General features: G+C 38.3%; 1 protein-coding gene across 1 annotated transcript in view; it reads right to left on the bottom strand.

The window, feature by feature from the left end:
- The window catches only part of REC114 (REC114 meiotic recombination protein), a gene marked incomplete at its 5' end in the record, with an annotated part of 111,773 nt that extends 94,123 nt beyond the window's left edge, over positions 1–17,650 (bottom strand). Inside the window, one exon of the mRNA XM_082444403.1 lies at positions 17,492–17,650. Coding sequence (XP_082300529.1) covers positions 17,492–17,650 — 159 coding nt within the window. The remainder of the gene's footprint in view (positions 1–17,491) is intronic.
- Between the last annotated feature and the right edge of the window lie 279 nt (positions 17,651–17,929).

Here is a 17,929-nt window from a genome sequence, read left to right as displayed (position 1 = left end):
ATAGCTGATGAAATGGTATGATGGCTGTGATTTGCTTCAAAATAACATGATGGACATGGATAGGGTAGCAATGAAGCCAGATTGGCCATGAGTTGGTAATTGCTGAAGCTGCTGATATGTACATGTGGGTTTACCGTATATTCTGTCTACCTTTATTATATAGAAATTCAAGCATAATCAAAAAGTTTTACATAAGGCTTTTTTGTTGACTAAGTAGAAGCAAGGGTAAAAAAAGCATTCAGCTTACTACAAAGGATGCTACATGAATTATCCTAACTCTTACGAGAAATTCCAAACATCATAATGCCTAATATAATCCAAGAAGCTGAGAAAAAAATTACTTATTTCTGGCTCTTGGGAAATATATTTAATGGGTGATAATTTAGCATTTTACTGGAATGTTCACATTAGCACAATATAAAAAACTCAAAAAAAGTTATTTTTAACGACAAAGTCTTCAATGAAAAAGATTATTTTAAGGTGTCAGAACATATACCACGTTCATATCTTCTCTTCTTTCTAGTTGCTAACCTAAATGTTGCTTAAGATTTAAGTCATCAAAACAGTATTATGGTACTGGCAAAAGAATAGACACATAAACCAATGGAACAGAATAGAGAACCCAGAAATAAACCCATGTATATACAAATCAACTAATATTTGACAAGGGAGTCAAGAATATTCAATGAAGAAGAGACAGTCTCTTCAATAAATGATACTGGGAAAATTGGATATTCACATGCAAAAGAATGAAACTAGATCCCTATCTTACATCACTCACAAATTTAACTCAAAATGAATTGAAGACTTAAATGTAAGACCTGATACCATAAAACTTCTAGAAGAAAACAAAGGGAAAAAGCTCCCTGACAATGGTCTCAGCAATGATTTTTTTTTTGGATATAACACCTAAAGCACAAGCAACAAAAGCAAAAATAAACAAGCAGACTACATCAAACCAACAAGCTTCTGCACATCAAACGAAATGATCAACAAAATGAAAAGACAAGCTATGGAATGGATAAAAATTTGCAAACCACCTATCTTATATGGGGTTAATATTCAAAAAATATGAGGAACTCATACAAATCAACAGCAAAAACCAAATAATCCAATTTAAAAATGGGCAAAGGACCTAAAAAGACATATTTCTAAAGAACATGTTCAAATGGCCAACAGGTACATGAAGTGGTGCTCAACATCACTAATCATCAGAGAAATACAAATCTAAACCACAATGAGATATCATCTCACGTTCGTCAGAGTGGCTATTATCAAAAAGACAAGAGGTAACAAGTGCTGGTAAGGATGTAGAGAAAAGGGAACCCTTGTGCACTGCTGGTGGAATGTAAACTGGTACAGCCACCACGGAAAACAGTATTGAGTTTCCTAAAAAAGAGTTAAAAGTACAACTACCATATGGCCCAGCAATTCCACTTCTGGGTATACATCAGAAGGAAATAAAATCACTATTTCAAAGAGATACCTGTATCCCCATGTTCACCGCAGCATTATTTACAATAGCCAAGACAGGGAAATAATCTAAATGTCCATCAACAGATGAATGGATAAAGAAAATATGGTCTGTATACACACACACACACACACACACACACACAAACACACAATGGAATATTATTGGGCCATTAAAAAAAAACCAAGGAAATCCTGCCATTTGTGACAACATGTATGAACCCTGAGGGCATTATGCTAAGTGAAATAAGTCAGAGAAAGACAAATACTGGATGATCTCACTCATATGTGGAACTAAAGAAAAAACAAATTCATAGCAACAGGACAGATTGGTGGAAAACAGAGGCGGGGGTGGGCAAAATGGGTGGAGGTGGTCAAAAGGTACAAACTTCCAGTTATATGCTAAATAAGTTCTGGAGATGTAATGTACAACATCATGACTATAGCTAACAAAATTGTATTGTATATTTGGAAGTTGCTGACAGTAGATTTTAAAAGTTATCACAAGGGAAACAAAATTTGTAACTACGTGAGGTGATGGGTGGTTAACTAAACTTACTGTGGCAATCATTTTGCAATATATACATTATCAAATCATTATGTTGTACGTTTTAAACTTATACAATGTCAAACATCAATTATACCTCAATAAAACTGGGGAAAGATTTACATCAACCTGAGCTCTTGCTGTTGTAGTATTTTGCCATCAACACAGTAGCACACACTGAGATACAGAGCCTGCCTATCACAGTTTATACAGGCACAGCTTTTCAGGCACAGCTTATACACTAGTTAAATGATCAGAGAGCCTTCTCCTATTTTATATTCATGTATTTGTGCAAGACTGTATGTCCTATAGGACTAATCTAAAATTAATTAGGAAAAAGGTTAAAAGAAATATATGAAAATATAGAAAAGTATTTCAAATGTACTTACCTTAAAGTAACTTATACCTACACGAAAGGCTAAAATAGTGTTACTTGTCAGATGTGACAAATTATGTACTTGAGTTTTTTCCTGCTTTTAAGACCCCTCAGAAAGTGTCAGCACTCTATATATTGGCCCAAATTGCTGATTTATGCATCATAAAATACAAAAAATGTGCAAAATTGTTAAGTAGGCTATTAGCTGCCTCCTCACTTACTCCTGGTAGCTAAAGAGCCTCATAAATTATTTCAACAAACTTGTAGGACATATTATGCTAATGAAAGTGGCCCTGCTACATACCCACTACCAAACTGTAAAATTCAGTATTTTGCTTTTGATGTTTCACAGAAATGCAAAGTGTTAACAGTAACAATAATAATAAATACAATTATAAGAGCATAACACCCAAAGAGGAAAAAAAAAGTAATTATATATACCTGTTCTTTCTTTAGAATCTAAAAATATCATCTCATGCATCAGAGCATGAGATGTGATTCCCCTTCTTTTACCACATATACCCAAATAAGATTAATAATTGTGAAATTATCTAGTCCTTTTAAACCTAGCTATTGGAGTTCACTTGATCACCTTGATTAGTAGCCATAAGCAAAATATATTTACTCAAAAGACCTCCCATGCAACAGAGGAATAAGTTCTTTATGCCCTGATTACCAATCAAGACCCCCTCTGGTTATTGTTCTTTCTATAAAACACAGTCCTAGGACATTTCTCCAATACGTTTAAAAATCTCCCAAACTAATAAAACCTATGAAAATCACCAAGTATACCAGAAAGTGGTACCTCCCATTGGCACACCTACCCTAGGTCACTGCAACTCTCACACCTGCCTTGCTATCTTCATAGTCACTCTCTTCTATTTATTCACAAACAAGGTTCACTTACGCCCATAACAGTTCCAATATCCAAACTGTATTTCTAAATCTGAGTTCAAGAAACACTCTAATTTATTTCTCGGATGCCATGTTGTCATTTTTTAGGTGAAAAGCACCCTAGATTCCAAATGAGCAGGTACTTGAGCTTAATTGGCTAGATCTTCCAATGTTGATGCCTTAATCATCTCTAAACAGAGCCCTGAATAGTGTCCAGCACATGGTAGGCAGGGAACAAATCCTAAACATGAATGAATTTTAATTTTCTCAGGCCTCATTTTAAACTATAACTTCTTAGACTCCTTCAACAACTAAACTGAAAACAAAAACTTCACTATATTTGTCTAGATAAATTCTACCTTAAATCATGTTATGCAAACAAGGCATAGCCTCTATGAAAACTATGTCTGTTACACAATAAAATGAACCTTTTGTTTATTGAAGGAGAAAAGAGTTGGAAATATGTATTTATAATCTGGTGCTTTGGAAAAAAAATTTTGTCATAGGAAATAAAATGTTAGAACATCTGTTAGAAGGTTCTTCCTCAAAAGCCTAAGCAATCTACAATATGTCACTGTATGTGACATATAATTAAACATAACCACAATTATAAAAATTATTTCTATATCAGTCAGGTGTAGGCTAGAGTATGCTGTAGAAATTAACAAACCCCCAAAGCAAAGGTTTTATTTCTCACTCACACTACCTATGCATCCTCTTTCTACCTGTCTTCCCACTCTACCTCACACTGCCCATCTTTCTCACAGTAGGACCTAAGCTGACAGAGCGGCAGATACCTGCAACACTGTAGCAAAGAGAAAGATAACAATGAATCATACACTGGCTCCTAAAGCTCCTGTCCATGACATCGGTCATTTCTGCTCACATTTCACTGGCCAAAACCAGTCACATGACACACAACTTCAAAGAGGCCAGGGATATGCAATCTTAGTATATCTGGTGAACAACACCAATGACTACTACTTTTAAAAAGACATTATCTGGAATCAGATGGATTTAGAATCAAATCCTTGTTTTGCAACTTGGAAGTATACTTAAAAATAGTAATAACTACTTTATAGGGTCATCAGAAAGATTAAATGACATAATGCAAAATCAGATACTTACCAGAATACCTGACCTTGATTCATTCATTCAATAAATATTTGGGGGTATCTGCCAATCACCATTCTAGGTACTGACATATAGTAATTATGTACTAAATAAGTTCTTTTGTTTGTTGCTATTGTTATTAGAAATGCCTTTTGAGTTCCAACCAGGGCCCCCAGGAATAAGCCTTCATTTCTCAGCAGTCTCCAGATTCAGAAGAGACTTGTTCTCTTGTTCTCCAATAACCATTTTCTTTCTTATATGGTAATAGAACCCCTGATTTTTAGCTGGACACATGATCTCGTGGAATTCAGACTACATATGCCAGCTGTCCATACAGTTAAGATGACCACAGCTCTAAGTTCTGACTACAGGAGGGGGTGTCATGTGGCAACTTACCAGAAACTTCCTTAGGGGACAGCAGGTGTGAATCTTCTGTCTACTTCTTCATCCTTTCCTCCACCAGGCTGTCTAGAATACCGGTTCTATCTTGGACTATGAGCCCACGGCCGTGCATGGCAGAGGAACAAGATAGGAGGATCCTCATTTCCTGACACTGCGGAGTGTCATACAAGCCCTGTACTGTTATGTGAATAATGAACTTGCGTCTTATTTAATCCACCGTTATTTTGCATTTTCTATTATTCAGAGCCAATCTTAATCCTAATCAATAAAGCAACATAACCTGTTAACTCTTTAAAAAAGCAAGCTGCATGAAAGAATAGTAACTCTTGACACCCGTACATCTTCATAAGAGAAGATACCACTGTCGGTAGCAGCAGTGTACAGCAGAATGGCTTGAGGAAGACAAGACTTTTAGAATCAGTTCTTCCACTCCTATGTAAACCTTTGGCAAGCTATTTAACCTAGCCAGGCATCAGCTTCTTGTATATAACATGGTAATTAGATCTAAATAGAGCTATTAAATGTGAGAACTAGTGTGAAGAGGTTTATGAAAATACTTCATAAATTATAAATCATTAAATAGTATCAGTATTACTTTATCAATTGTTCCCTCTCCCCACCTTTCCTTCAGAAATGGGGCATGAAGACAGATTGCAGTACATAAGAATCACCTAGACAGTCACGCTCAGAGATTCTGATTCATTAGGTCTAGCACAAGAACCATGAATCTGCATCTTCAACAAGCACCCCCAAGGGACTGTTGAAAGTACTCTGCCTACTTACTACACTTTGAGAAACACCGCTCTAGTGATCAGACCCTACCTATTTTTGTAATCCTGTGCTCAAGTGCCCCAATATTTTAAGATTGTGATGAAACACAAGGACAGTTCCATAGCTTCTCCAGTGCCTAACTAAATGCCAAGTACCAAATAGATAATTTAATAATTTTTGTTGAATTGATGAACTGAAGTGGAAAATGACAAAATGGGACTGAATTAAATGACCCACTATGGACTTCCACTTCTGGCCAACATAATGTAACAGGGACCAAACTTGCCTTCCTGCCTGAAACAGCTAAAAAACTGGACAAATTAGAGGAAACAACAGTTTTCAAGACACTGGATATCAAGTAATAAAGGACACAATTCCTGAGAAATAACAGAAAGAAAGGAGGTGAGCCTTACCGTTGCCCTAGTTACTTCTTGGGGAAAGTTTACAGGCCAAAGTACAAGGAGAAGGAGCACAGGCAGAACCTGGTGAGCTGTCCCTGAGTAGAGGGGAGAGAGCTGCCAAGTCCAGGTAGGCCAGTGTGGCTAGAGTTTGCAAGCCAGAATACCAGAGAAGAGAGAGCTGTACCAAGAGAGACCCCTCCTCAAATCTTTAGCGTACACACATGAGTGAGCAAATGACCAGAGGCTGGGCAAAAAACCACCTGAAAGGACTTAAAGGAACAATCCTGAGTGCTTACACAGGGCAGGGAATAGGGTCTGTTCTTATCAGCCAGAGTGAGAAACTTCATAATTTAAGGACACTGGGTAGAGTACGTATGTTGAAGAATTTTGCCTCAGGAGTGGGAAAAAATGATCCCTAGATCAAATGCTGCTCTGGTCCCACCTGACAAAGCTCAAGCAAGACTTGAAAGGATTAAACTGTTTCCAAGTAACTTATCCCAGCAAAAAGCTCAAGAATATTTATAGGAATCCAAAAATATCCTTCACCCAACAGGGTAAAATTCATATCAGGCGTCCAATCAAAAATTACCAGGTATGCAAAGAAGAACTACTACTTCACTATTTTCAAAAATAATTTTCTTGGGCTTTTACTGAATCTTAAATTTTCCTTAAAAAAAACCCTACAATCCTTTTTATCATTTTCACCCTGTGTGTTAATCTCAAAAGTCCTCATCTACATAACTGAACTGCTATTCCCCAAATGAAATATTAACACTTCTAAGACAAACAGCATAGTGGTTAAAGTAACAAGCTTTAGAGGCATGAAAAACAGGGTCTGAATTCTCTCTTATCTGTGTTCCTGGGCAAGCCACTGAACCTCTCTGAGTTTTAGTTCCCTTATCTATAAAAGGGGATAATAATATTTACTTCATAGGGCTGCTATAAGAAATATCCCAAAGTAAACAATAAATAGTAGCTATCACATCATAATTAGCACACTATCATAAAAAAAGTTCAGAAGTTACCACACACTCAGACATTTACTGAGCACCTATCATATGCTAGGTAATATGTAGGCAAGAGGAATATAAAGAAAAAAAAGGAAACTGTTAAGAGGACCCAAAGTATATCTTAGGATGAATCTGCATTTAACAGTTCAAGTACAAACTTCATTTTGTATTTTTAATTTCTAAGTGGGGCAATTATTTTAAGTTCCTTCTTTAAAAATTAAAGGACTTTTTTCCCTTTGAAAGGAAAAAATAAGAAGTTGTCAGGTTCAACCAATTAGGGCATGTCTGAGAAATCCTTGGAATCTGAAAAACGTGGTAAAACTTTAATTGAAAAGCAACCTGTGGGGGTGCCTTCAAGATGGCGGAGGAGTAAGACGTGGAGATCACCTTCCTCCCCACAAATACATCAAAACTACATCTACACGTGGAACAACTCCTACAGAACACCTACTGAACACTGGCAGAAGACCTCAGACGTCCCAAAAGACGCCCTCAGGCGATCTACATGCAGAGGTGGGGCCAAATCCAAAGCTGAACCCCAGGAGCTGTGTGAACAAGAAGAGAAAGGGAAATTTCTCCCAGCAGCCTCAGGAGCAGCGCATTAATTCTCCACAACCAACTTGACGTACCCTGCGTCTCTGAAATACCTCAATAGACAACGAATCATCCCAAAATTGAGGCGGTGGACTTTGGGAGCAACTGTAGACTTCGGGTTTGCTTTCTGCATCTAACTTGTTTCTGGTTTTATGTTTATCTTAGTTTAGTATCTAGAGCTTATTATCATTGGTAGATTTGTTTATTGATTTGGTTGCTCTCTTCCTTTTTAAATTTTTTTTACATATATATATTTTTTTCTTTTTTCTCTTTTTGTGAGTGTGTATGTGTATGCTTCTTTGTGTGATTCTGTCTGTATAGCTTTGCTTTTGCCATTTGTCCTAGGGTTCTTACTGTCCGTTTTTTGCTTCTGTTTTGTTTTTTTCTTAGTATAGTTTTTAGCACTTTTATCATTGGTGGATTTGTTTTTTGGTTTGGTTGCTCTCTTCTTTCTCTTTCTTTTTATTTATTACTTTTCTATTTTTAATAATTTTTTCTATTTTAACAACTTTATTTTCTTCCTCCCTCCCTCCCTCCCTCCCTCTCTCTCTCTCTCTCTCTTTCTTTCTTTCTTTCTTTTTCTCCCTTTTCTTCTGAGCCACGTGGCTGACAGGGTCTTGGTGCTCTGGCCGGGTGTCGGGCCTCAGCCTCTGAGGTGGGAGAACCGAGTTCAGGACATTGGTCCACCAGAGACCGCCCGGCCCCACGTAATATCAAACAGCAAAAGCTCTCCAAGAGATCTCCCTCTCAATGCTAAGACCCAGCTCCACTCAATGACCAGCAAGCTACAGTGCTGGACACCCTATGCCAAACAACTAGCAAGATAGGAACACAAACCCACCCATTAGCAGCGAGGCTGCCTAAAATCATAATAAGGTCACAGACACCCCAAAACACACCACCGGACGTGGTCCTGCCCACCAGAAAGACAAGATCCAGCCTCATCCACCAGAACACAGGCACCAGTCCCCTCCACCAGGAAGCCTACACAACCCACTGAACCAACCTTACACACTGGGAGCAGACACTAAAAACAACAGGAACTACGAAGCTGCAGCCTGCAACATGGAGACTCCAAACACAGTAAGTTAAGCAAAATGAGAAGACAGAGAAACACACAGCAGATGAAGGAGCAAGGTAAAAACCCATCAGACCAAACAAATGAAGAGTAAAAAGGCAGAATTCAGAGTAATGATAGTAAAGATGATCCAAAATCTTGGAAATAGAATGGAGAAAATACAAGAAACGTTTAACAAGGACCTAGAAGAACCAAAGAGCAAACAAACTATGATGAACAACACAATAAATGAAATTAAAAATTCTCTAGAAGGAATCAATAGCAGAATAACTGAGGCAGAAGAACAGATAAGTGACCAGGAAGATAAAATAGTGGAAATAACTACCATAGAGCAGAATAAAGAAAAAAGAATGAAAAGAATTGAGGACAATCTCAGAGACCTCTGGGACAACATTAAACACACCAACATTCAAATTATAGGGGTCCCAGAAACAGAAGAGAAAAAAAAGGGACTGAGAAAATATTTGAAGAGATTACAGTTGAAAACTTCCCTAAAATGGGTAAGGAGATAGTCAATCATGTCCAGGAAGCGCACAGAGTCCCATACAGGATAAATTCAAGGAGAAACACGCCAAGACACATATTAATCAAACTACCAAAAATTAAACACAAAGAAAAAATATTAAAAGCAGCAAGGGAAAAGCAACAATTAACATACAAGGGAATTCCCATAAGGTTAACAGCTGATCTTTCAGCAGAAACTCTGCAAGCCAGAAGGGAGTGGCAGGACATATTTAAAGTGATGAAAGGGAAAAAGCTACAACCAAGATTACTCTACCCAGCAAGGATCTCATTCAGATTCAACAGAGAAATTAAAACCTTTACAGATAAGCAAAAGCTAAGAGAATTCAGCACCACCAAACCAGCTCTACAACAAATGCTAAAGGAACTTCTCTAGGCAGGAAACACAAGAGAAGGAAAAGACTTACAATAACAAACTCAAAACAATTAAGAAAATGGTAATAGGAACATACATATCGATAACTACCTTAAATGTAAATGGATTAAATGCTCCAACCAAAAGACATAGACTGGCTGAATGGACACAAAAACAAGGCGTGTACATATGTTGTCTAGAAGAGACCCACTTCAGACTTAGGGATACATACAGACTGAAAGGGGATGGAAAAAGATATTCCATGCAAACGGAAATCAAAAGAAAGCTGGAGTAGCAATTCTCATAACAGACAAAATAGACTTTATATTAAACACTATTACAAGAGACAAAGAAGGACACTACAGAATAATCAAGGGATCAATCCAAGAAAAAGATATAACAATTGTAAATATTTATGTACCCAACAAAGGAGCACCTCAATACATAAGGCAAATGCCATAAAAGGGGTAACTGACAGTAACACAATAATAGTAGGGGACTTTAACACCCCACTTTCACCAATGGACAGATCATCCAAAATGGAAATAAATAAGGAAACACAAGCTTTAAATGATACATTAAACAAGATGGACTTAATTGATATTTATAGGACATTCCATCCAAAAACAGCAGATTATACTTTCTTCTCAAGTGCTCATGGAACATTCTCCAGGATAGATCATATCTTGGGTCACAAATCAAGCCTTGGTAAATTTAATAAAGTTGAAGTCGTATCAAGTATCTTTTCTGACCACAATGCTATGAGACTAGATATCAATTACAGGAAAAAATCTGTTAAAAATACAAACACACGGAGGCTAAACAATACACTATTAAATAACCAAGAGATCACTGAAGAACTCAAAGAGGAATTCAAAAAATACCTAGAAACAAATGACAATGAAAACACAATGACCCAAAACCTATGGGATGCAGCAAAAGCAGTTCTAAGAGGGAAGTTTATAGCAATACAATCCTACCTCAAGAAACAAACATCTCAAATAAACAACCTAACCTTACACCTAAAGCAATTAGAGAAAGAAGAACAAAAAGACCCCAAAGTTAGCAGAAGGAAAGAAATCATAAAGATCAGATCAGAAATAAATGAAAAAGAAATGAAGGAAAACAATAGCAAAGATCAATAAAACTAAAAGCTGGTTCTTTGAGAAGATAAACAAAATTGATAAACCATTAGCCAGACTCAACAAGAAAAAAAGGGAGAAGACTCAAATCAGTAGAATTAGAAATGAAAAGGGAAAAGTAACAACTGACACTGCAGAAACACAAAGGATCATGAGAGATTACTACAAGCAACTCTATGCCAATAAAATGGACAACGTGGAAGAAATGGACAAATTCTTAGAAAAGCAGGGCCTTCTGAGACTGAACCAGGAAGAAACAAAATATAAACAGACCAATCACAAGCACTGAAATTAAGACTGTGATTAAAAATCTTCCAACAAATAAAAGCCCAGGACCAGATGGCTTCACAAATTCTATCAAACATTTAGAGAAGAGCTAACACCTATCCTTCTCAAACTCTTCCAAAATATAGCGGAGGGAGGAATACTCCCAAACTCATTCTACGAGGCCACCATCACCCTGATACCAAACCAGACAAAGATGTCACAAAGAAAGAAAACTACAGGCCAATATCACTGATGAACATAGATGCAAAAATCCTCAACAAAATACTAGCAAACAGCACATTAAAAGGATCATACACCATGATCAAGGATCATACTCCATGATCAATTATCCTGGGATAAACCCCAGTAGGGGGTTTATCCCAGGAATGCAAGGATTCTTCAATATATGCAAATCAATCAATGTGATAAACCATATTAACAAATTGAAGGAGAAAAGCGATGATCATCTCAATAGATGCAGAAAAAGCTTTTGACAAAATTCAACACCCTTTTATGATAAAAACCCTCCAGAAAGTAGGCATAGAGGGAACTTACCTCAACATAATAAAGGCCATATATGACAAACCCACAGCCAATATCGTTCTCAATGGTGAAAAACTGAAACCATTTCCTCTAAGATCAGGAAGAAGACAAGGTTGTCCACTCTCACCACTATTATTCAACATAGTTTTGGAAGTTTTAGCCACAGCAATCAGGGAAGAAAAAGAAATAAAAGGAATCCAAATCAGAAAAGAAGAAGTAAAGCTGTCACTGTTTGCAGATGACATGATACTCTACATAGAGAATCCTAAAGATGCTACCAGAAAACTACTAGAGCTAATCAATGAATCTGGTAAAGTAGCAGGATATAAAATTAATGCACAGAAATCTCTTGCATTCTTATACATCATTTTTCCTAATGATGAAAAATCTGAAAGAGAAAACTATAAGACACTGATGAAAGAAATTAAAGATGATACAAACAGATGGAGAGATATACCATGTTCTTGGATTGGAAGAATCAACATTGGGAAAATGACTATACTACCCAAAGCAATCTACAGATTCAATGCAATCCCTATCAAACCACCAATGGCATTTTTCACAGAACTAGAACAAAAAATTTCACAATTTGTATAGAAACACAAAAGACCCCGAATAGCCAAAGCAATCCTGAGGAAGAAAAACAGAGCTGGAGGAATCAGGCTCCCGGACTTGAGACTACACTACAAAGCTACAGTAATCAAGACAGTATGGTACTGGCACAAAAACAGAAATATAGATCAGTGGAACAGGATAGAAAGCCCAGAGATAAACCCATGCACAAAAAAGGTTCACCTTATCTTTGATAAAGCAGGCAAGAATACACAATGGAGAAAAGACAGCCTCTTCAATAAGTCGTGCTGGGAAAACTGGACAGGTACATGTAAAAGAATGAAATTAGAACACCTGCTAACACCATACACAATAAATAAAATAAACTCAAAATGCATTAAAGACCTAAATGTAAGGCCAGACACTATCAAACTCTTAGAGGAAAACATAGGCAGAACACTCTATGACATAAATCACAGCAAGATCCTTTTTGACCCACCTCCTAGAGAAATGGAAATAAAAACAAAAATAAACAAGTGGGACCTAATGAAACTAAAAGCTTTTGCACAGCAAAGGAAACCATAAACAAGACAAAAAGACAACCCTCAGAATGGGAGAAAATATTTGTAAATTAAGCAACTGACAAAGGATTAATCTCCAAAATATACAAGCAGCTCATGCAGCTCAATATCAAAAAAACAAACAACCCAATCCAAAAATGGGCCGAAGACCTAAATAAACATTTCTCCAAAGAAGATATACAGACTGCCAACAAACACATGAAAGGATGCTCAACATCACTAATCAATAAAGAAATGCAAATCAAAACTACGATGAGGTATCACCTCACACCAGTCAGAATGGCCATCATCAAAAAATCTACAAACAATAAATGCTGGAGAGGGTGTGGAGAAAAGGGAATCCTCTTGCACTGTTGGTGGGAAAGTAAACTGATACAGCCACTATGGAGAACAGTATGCAGGTTCCTTAAAAAACTAAAAATAAAACTACCATACGACCCAGCAATCCCACTACTGGGCATATACCCTGAGAAAACCATAATTCAGAAAGAGTCATGTACCACAATGTTCATTGCAGCTCTAGTTACAATAGCCAGGACATGGAAGCAACCTAAGTGTCCACTGACAGATGAATGGATAAAGAAGATGTGGCACATATATACAGTGGAATATTACTCAGCCATAAAAAGAAACAAAACTGAGTTATTTGTAGTGAGGTGGATGGACCTAGAGTCTGTCATACAGAGTGAAGTAAGTCAGAAAGAGAAAAACAAATACCGTATGCTAACACATATATATGGAATCTAAAAAAAAAAAAAAAAAAAGTTCTGAAGAACCTAGGGGCAGGACCAGAATAAAGATGCAGACATAGAGAATGGACTTGAGGACACAGGGAGGGGAAGGGTAAGCTGGGACGAACTGAGAGAGTGGCATGGACATATATACACTACCAAATGTAAAATAGATAGCTAGTGGGAAGCAGCCACATGGCACAGGGAGATCAGCTCGGTGCTCTGTGTCCACCTAGAGGGGTGGGATAGGGAGGGTGGGAGGGAGATGCAAGAGGGAGGAGATATCGGGATATATGTATATGTATAGCTGATTCACTTTGTTATACAGCAGAAACTAGCACACCATTGTAAAGCTATTATACTCCAATAAAGATGTTTAAAAAATAAATAAATAAAATAAAAGCAACCTGCAATTAACATCACCTTTCAAAATTATTCTCAAATTAGTAAACTAAATTACATTCAGCCATAAAATACATAAAATGGAGCAATCTGTTATTATGATAATCCTTTCAGAAAGGCTGGGCTAACAGATGTAAGGAATTAAAATCAAGTTCAAGATGTATTTCATTTGCTCATTCCACTTAAATGACAGATGGTTTAAATATTAACCCTATTAATAAAATGTTTGCATATTCATTATGAATCTGATTGCCTTACCTCATAACTCCACAAATTTATTTTATTAATTTTACTATAGGGCTGCCCATTTCATTCAAGGTCTTCTACACTCTTGCCTCGCAAAGTCTGGTCCTTGAACCAACAGCATCAGCATCACCTGGAAGCTGGTTAGAACTACAGAATTTCACTGCCCATACCAGACCTACTAAGTCAGAATTTGCATTTTTCAAAAATATCCCCAAGTGATTTCCATGCACATTGACATCTGAGTAGCACAGTTCTAAACTGTTGATTTTTTTTCACACTTTTTTTTTTTTACAGTATTACAAAAAGTGTATTTGCTTCCAAACTGTGGTTAACTTATCTACAGATAGTAACTTTTCATAATAATTCAATTCAGACAAATAAATCAATATATACATTCCACAGTCTATATATAAGATGTCTTAGACTTGACTTTACCTCTCAACTAGGACTTCAAGTCTTAGAAGTACCAGACTTGTTGTACTATTCATTTTTTCTCTTAAGTCAACATTTTTGCCTTAGCATGTAGCCACTGTGATGAAAGTCTTCTCTGTAATTAAACAACTATATAGAACAGTACCAGGAAATCAGATTCTCCCCACAATTTCAGGAAAAAATGAAAAAACTCAAAATAGATTTCAAGGTTGAACTTAAAAGTCCCCTAGAGGAAAAAAAAGCCCAGAATGACTCTATTCTCCACAATAATATATTTTTATGCTTTACCTAACACATTTTTTTACTGCAGGTACCACATATTTTTAAAATGAAAAATTCACATGGGACTTAGTGAAGCTCTAGATGGCTCATCTTTTATCATTACTATTGCACAATAGTCACAGAACTCATAAAATAGAACAAATCTTGTTTTCTCTTTCGTTTTTCCCTCCCAAAATGACAGAGCTGGGCTGAAACTGATCACAGCAGGTAGGATGGTTCGGCACAGATTCAAAGGAAGGTACAAATGTTCAGTTTTCAAAAGCACTGCAAAAGCCAAATCTCATCCCTTGTCACTGTAGCTGTGGCTTTATGCCAAACATCAGAAAACTGTTGAAAAGTGCTGCTCCTTATACGCAATTATGAAGAGCTTTGCAAAGAAAAGGGAAAAAAAGTAATAACAGCTCCTTCGGATGGTCAAATGTCCCTGGCCTCTGGGTTGCAAGATAGGAATCTAATAGTTACCCAGTTGCATCTGAGGCCATGCATCCAACAAAGACTCCTGAGGAGAAAGGGTTTAAAGGGTGTTTAGAGAAGGTATCAAGGAACCTGTTGGGCAGTTTCAAAAATTAATTATGTCCTCAAACGTTCCCAGTTTTTTTTTACAAGATCCTATTATAGATTAGTCATTCTTCAATTTAACTCTTTATTCACCCTATTTTGCATCTGCAGCCTATACAATTTCTCAGGATACCGTGTTCCACAAGAGTACAACTAAGTATTTAATGCCTTTTTTAATGGTCTTAGCTCTAATAGTCTAGATTTGGTGAACAATTCATTATGCCCCATCTCTACTCACATTCACAGCCAAGTGTCTGAGAAGAGGTGTCCATGCACAATGGCCACACTTCCTCACCTACTAGTCACTCTTCAGCCCACCCCTATCTGGCTTCCACCCCCTTCACTCCACTGAAACTTCTCTTGGTAAAGACCATTAAGGACCTTCATGTTGCTAAATCCAATGGACACCCCTTAGTCATCATTATCCTTCACTGTGCAGCATTATTCAACAAAGTTAATTGTTCTCTCCCTCTTGAAGTAACTTTTTGTAGCTTTGATGGACCTGCTTTCTCCTGGGTGCCTCCCAACTCTCTGTCCCTTGCCAATCTTCTTTAGGGACTCGGTCCGCTCCTGACCTACCTTGGGGCTTGGTCCTGGAATCTCGTATCATCTCATAACTATAAATGTCACCTTCGTGTTGATGACACATTTACATCTCCAGCCCAGATGTTTCTTCTGAGTCTAGACCAGCATACCCAACTACCCATTCAATATCCCCACTTGGATGCTGCATAAACACATTGAAACCCAATACATCTGAAACTGAAGTCTTGGATCTTTCCTTCAGTGTTCCTCCTCCAATGTTTCCCAACCCAGTTGATCCTGCCAGAAACCCAAAAGTTCTTTACTCTCACCACTTATACCCAATCAATCTCCAAGTCCTGTCGTTTTGGCCTCCAAAATATAGCTTTAACATGCCCGGTCTCCCCATTTCTACTGCCATCCTCCCTCCCCATCCTCCCACCCCTGCCCTCCCGTCTAAGGCGTTACCATCTCTTGCCTGCCACACTGCAAAAGCATTCTATGTGATCTTCCTGACTCTACTCATATTCCTCTCCAATTCTATTCCTCTCCAATTCTATTCCTCTCCAATTCTATCTCCACACTTCAACCAGAGTGAACTTTCAAAGATGAAAATGCTCCAACTTAAAATCCTTCAGTGGCTTCCTATTGGTTTTAGGACACTGTTCACAAGGCATCTGCCTACCTCTCCAGACAACCTCATCCCATGTTATCAGTCTCCATGTTCTCTAAGCACCAGCCTTACTCTTTCTGTCTGCACATTACAAATGCTGAGGTTTTCCAGGTGCAGGGCCTCTGCACACGTTACATCCTCTACCTGGAATATTTGTTCTCTTTCTTTTACTTTTCTCCTACCCGCTGCTGCCCGAACCACACCAACACATACACACATGCATAATCCAAAACCCCAGGGTCCACATCCAATAGTCAAGCCAGACCAAAAGGAACTGAATGATCAGCAACCCATGGCATTAAAACACATCACCAGGACAAAAAAAAAAAAAAGGATAATATCAGTAAACCCTTACATAACTTTATATGAGGCACTGTTCCAGGTGATTTATATATATTAACTTAATCAGTGCTCACAACAATCTTACCAAGTAGATACTATTACTATCCCTATTTTAAGATATTTTAAGATAAGGTAAATAAGGTACAAAGAGAATAAGTAACTTAACCAAGGTCACAGAAATTCAGTGGCAAAGCTAGGATTCAAATTTAGTCCTTCTGTGTAATGCTTGACTGCCTGAAGAAAGACAACTTGATTAAAGACTATTCAACCCTCCCTTCCACATAAGGGATGTGAAACTAGTTTACATAATTATACAGTATCTGCATAAATACTATGTCCTCCACTAGACTAAAAACAAACGAGGGCAGGGATCATTTATACCTTGTTCACTGATATACATCCCCGAGCACCGTGAATAAAATCTAACACATAACTGACGCTCAGTAAATATCTGTCGAATATGTGAACGTTTACCACTCCCTTGCATAATTATTTTGAGAATGCACTGGGTTCCAATCATTATACGTATTTCCTACGTTAGCTGTCGGCTAACCGCCCCTATCAGCCCTCTCCTTCTGTCGGCGTAGCTCTCGGCAGGGCACTCGGGTACCAGGCCACAGTCTCCCCTCCCTCCCCGCGGCGGGGTGAGAGCCTCCCGGCCCTTCCCGCCCTCAGGCCTCACCTTCCATGTTGGGGAAGAGGCTGTGCCAGCTTCCTGGCCAGGCCCAGGCGGCTCTCCAGTGCCCGAGGGCATGAAGCGGCCATACCGCTGCAGAGGCCACTGTGCCGCATCTCCTCCCGGGAGCCCGAAGCCCGCGTGCTCTTTTCCCGCCTCCGCCATGTTCGGCCTCCTGGCTAGCGCAGCCACAGCTCACGGGTGCCTGCCAATCGGCTCAACTAACCAATCAGGAAGCGAGGTGACCCAAGGCCCACCCTCCCCAAGAGTGGAAGCCAATGGACAGGCCCCGGAGACTCGAACGGGAAGCTGGGTGAGGAGGAGCGGGGTGGGGGAGTTGGAGGGGAGTAGGGGTTGGGGGCGGTGCTCTTCGGGTTAAAGGCGTAGCTGTGGACCTTGGGTGTCTTCTCGCCGTGGTGGACAAAGTGAGGATGGTAACTTACA

This window comes from Balaenoptera physalus, assembly GCF_965194825.1.
Source record: "Balaenoptera physalus genome assembly, chromosome: 2".
Classification (NCBI taxonomy): Eukaryota; Metazoa; Chordata; class Mammalia; order Artiodactyla; family Balaenopteridae; genus Balaenoptera; species Balaenoptera physalus.
This window is presented reverse-complemented; position numbering and strand designations above follow the sequence as displayed.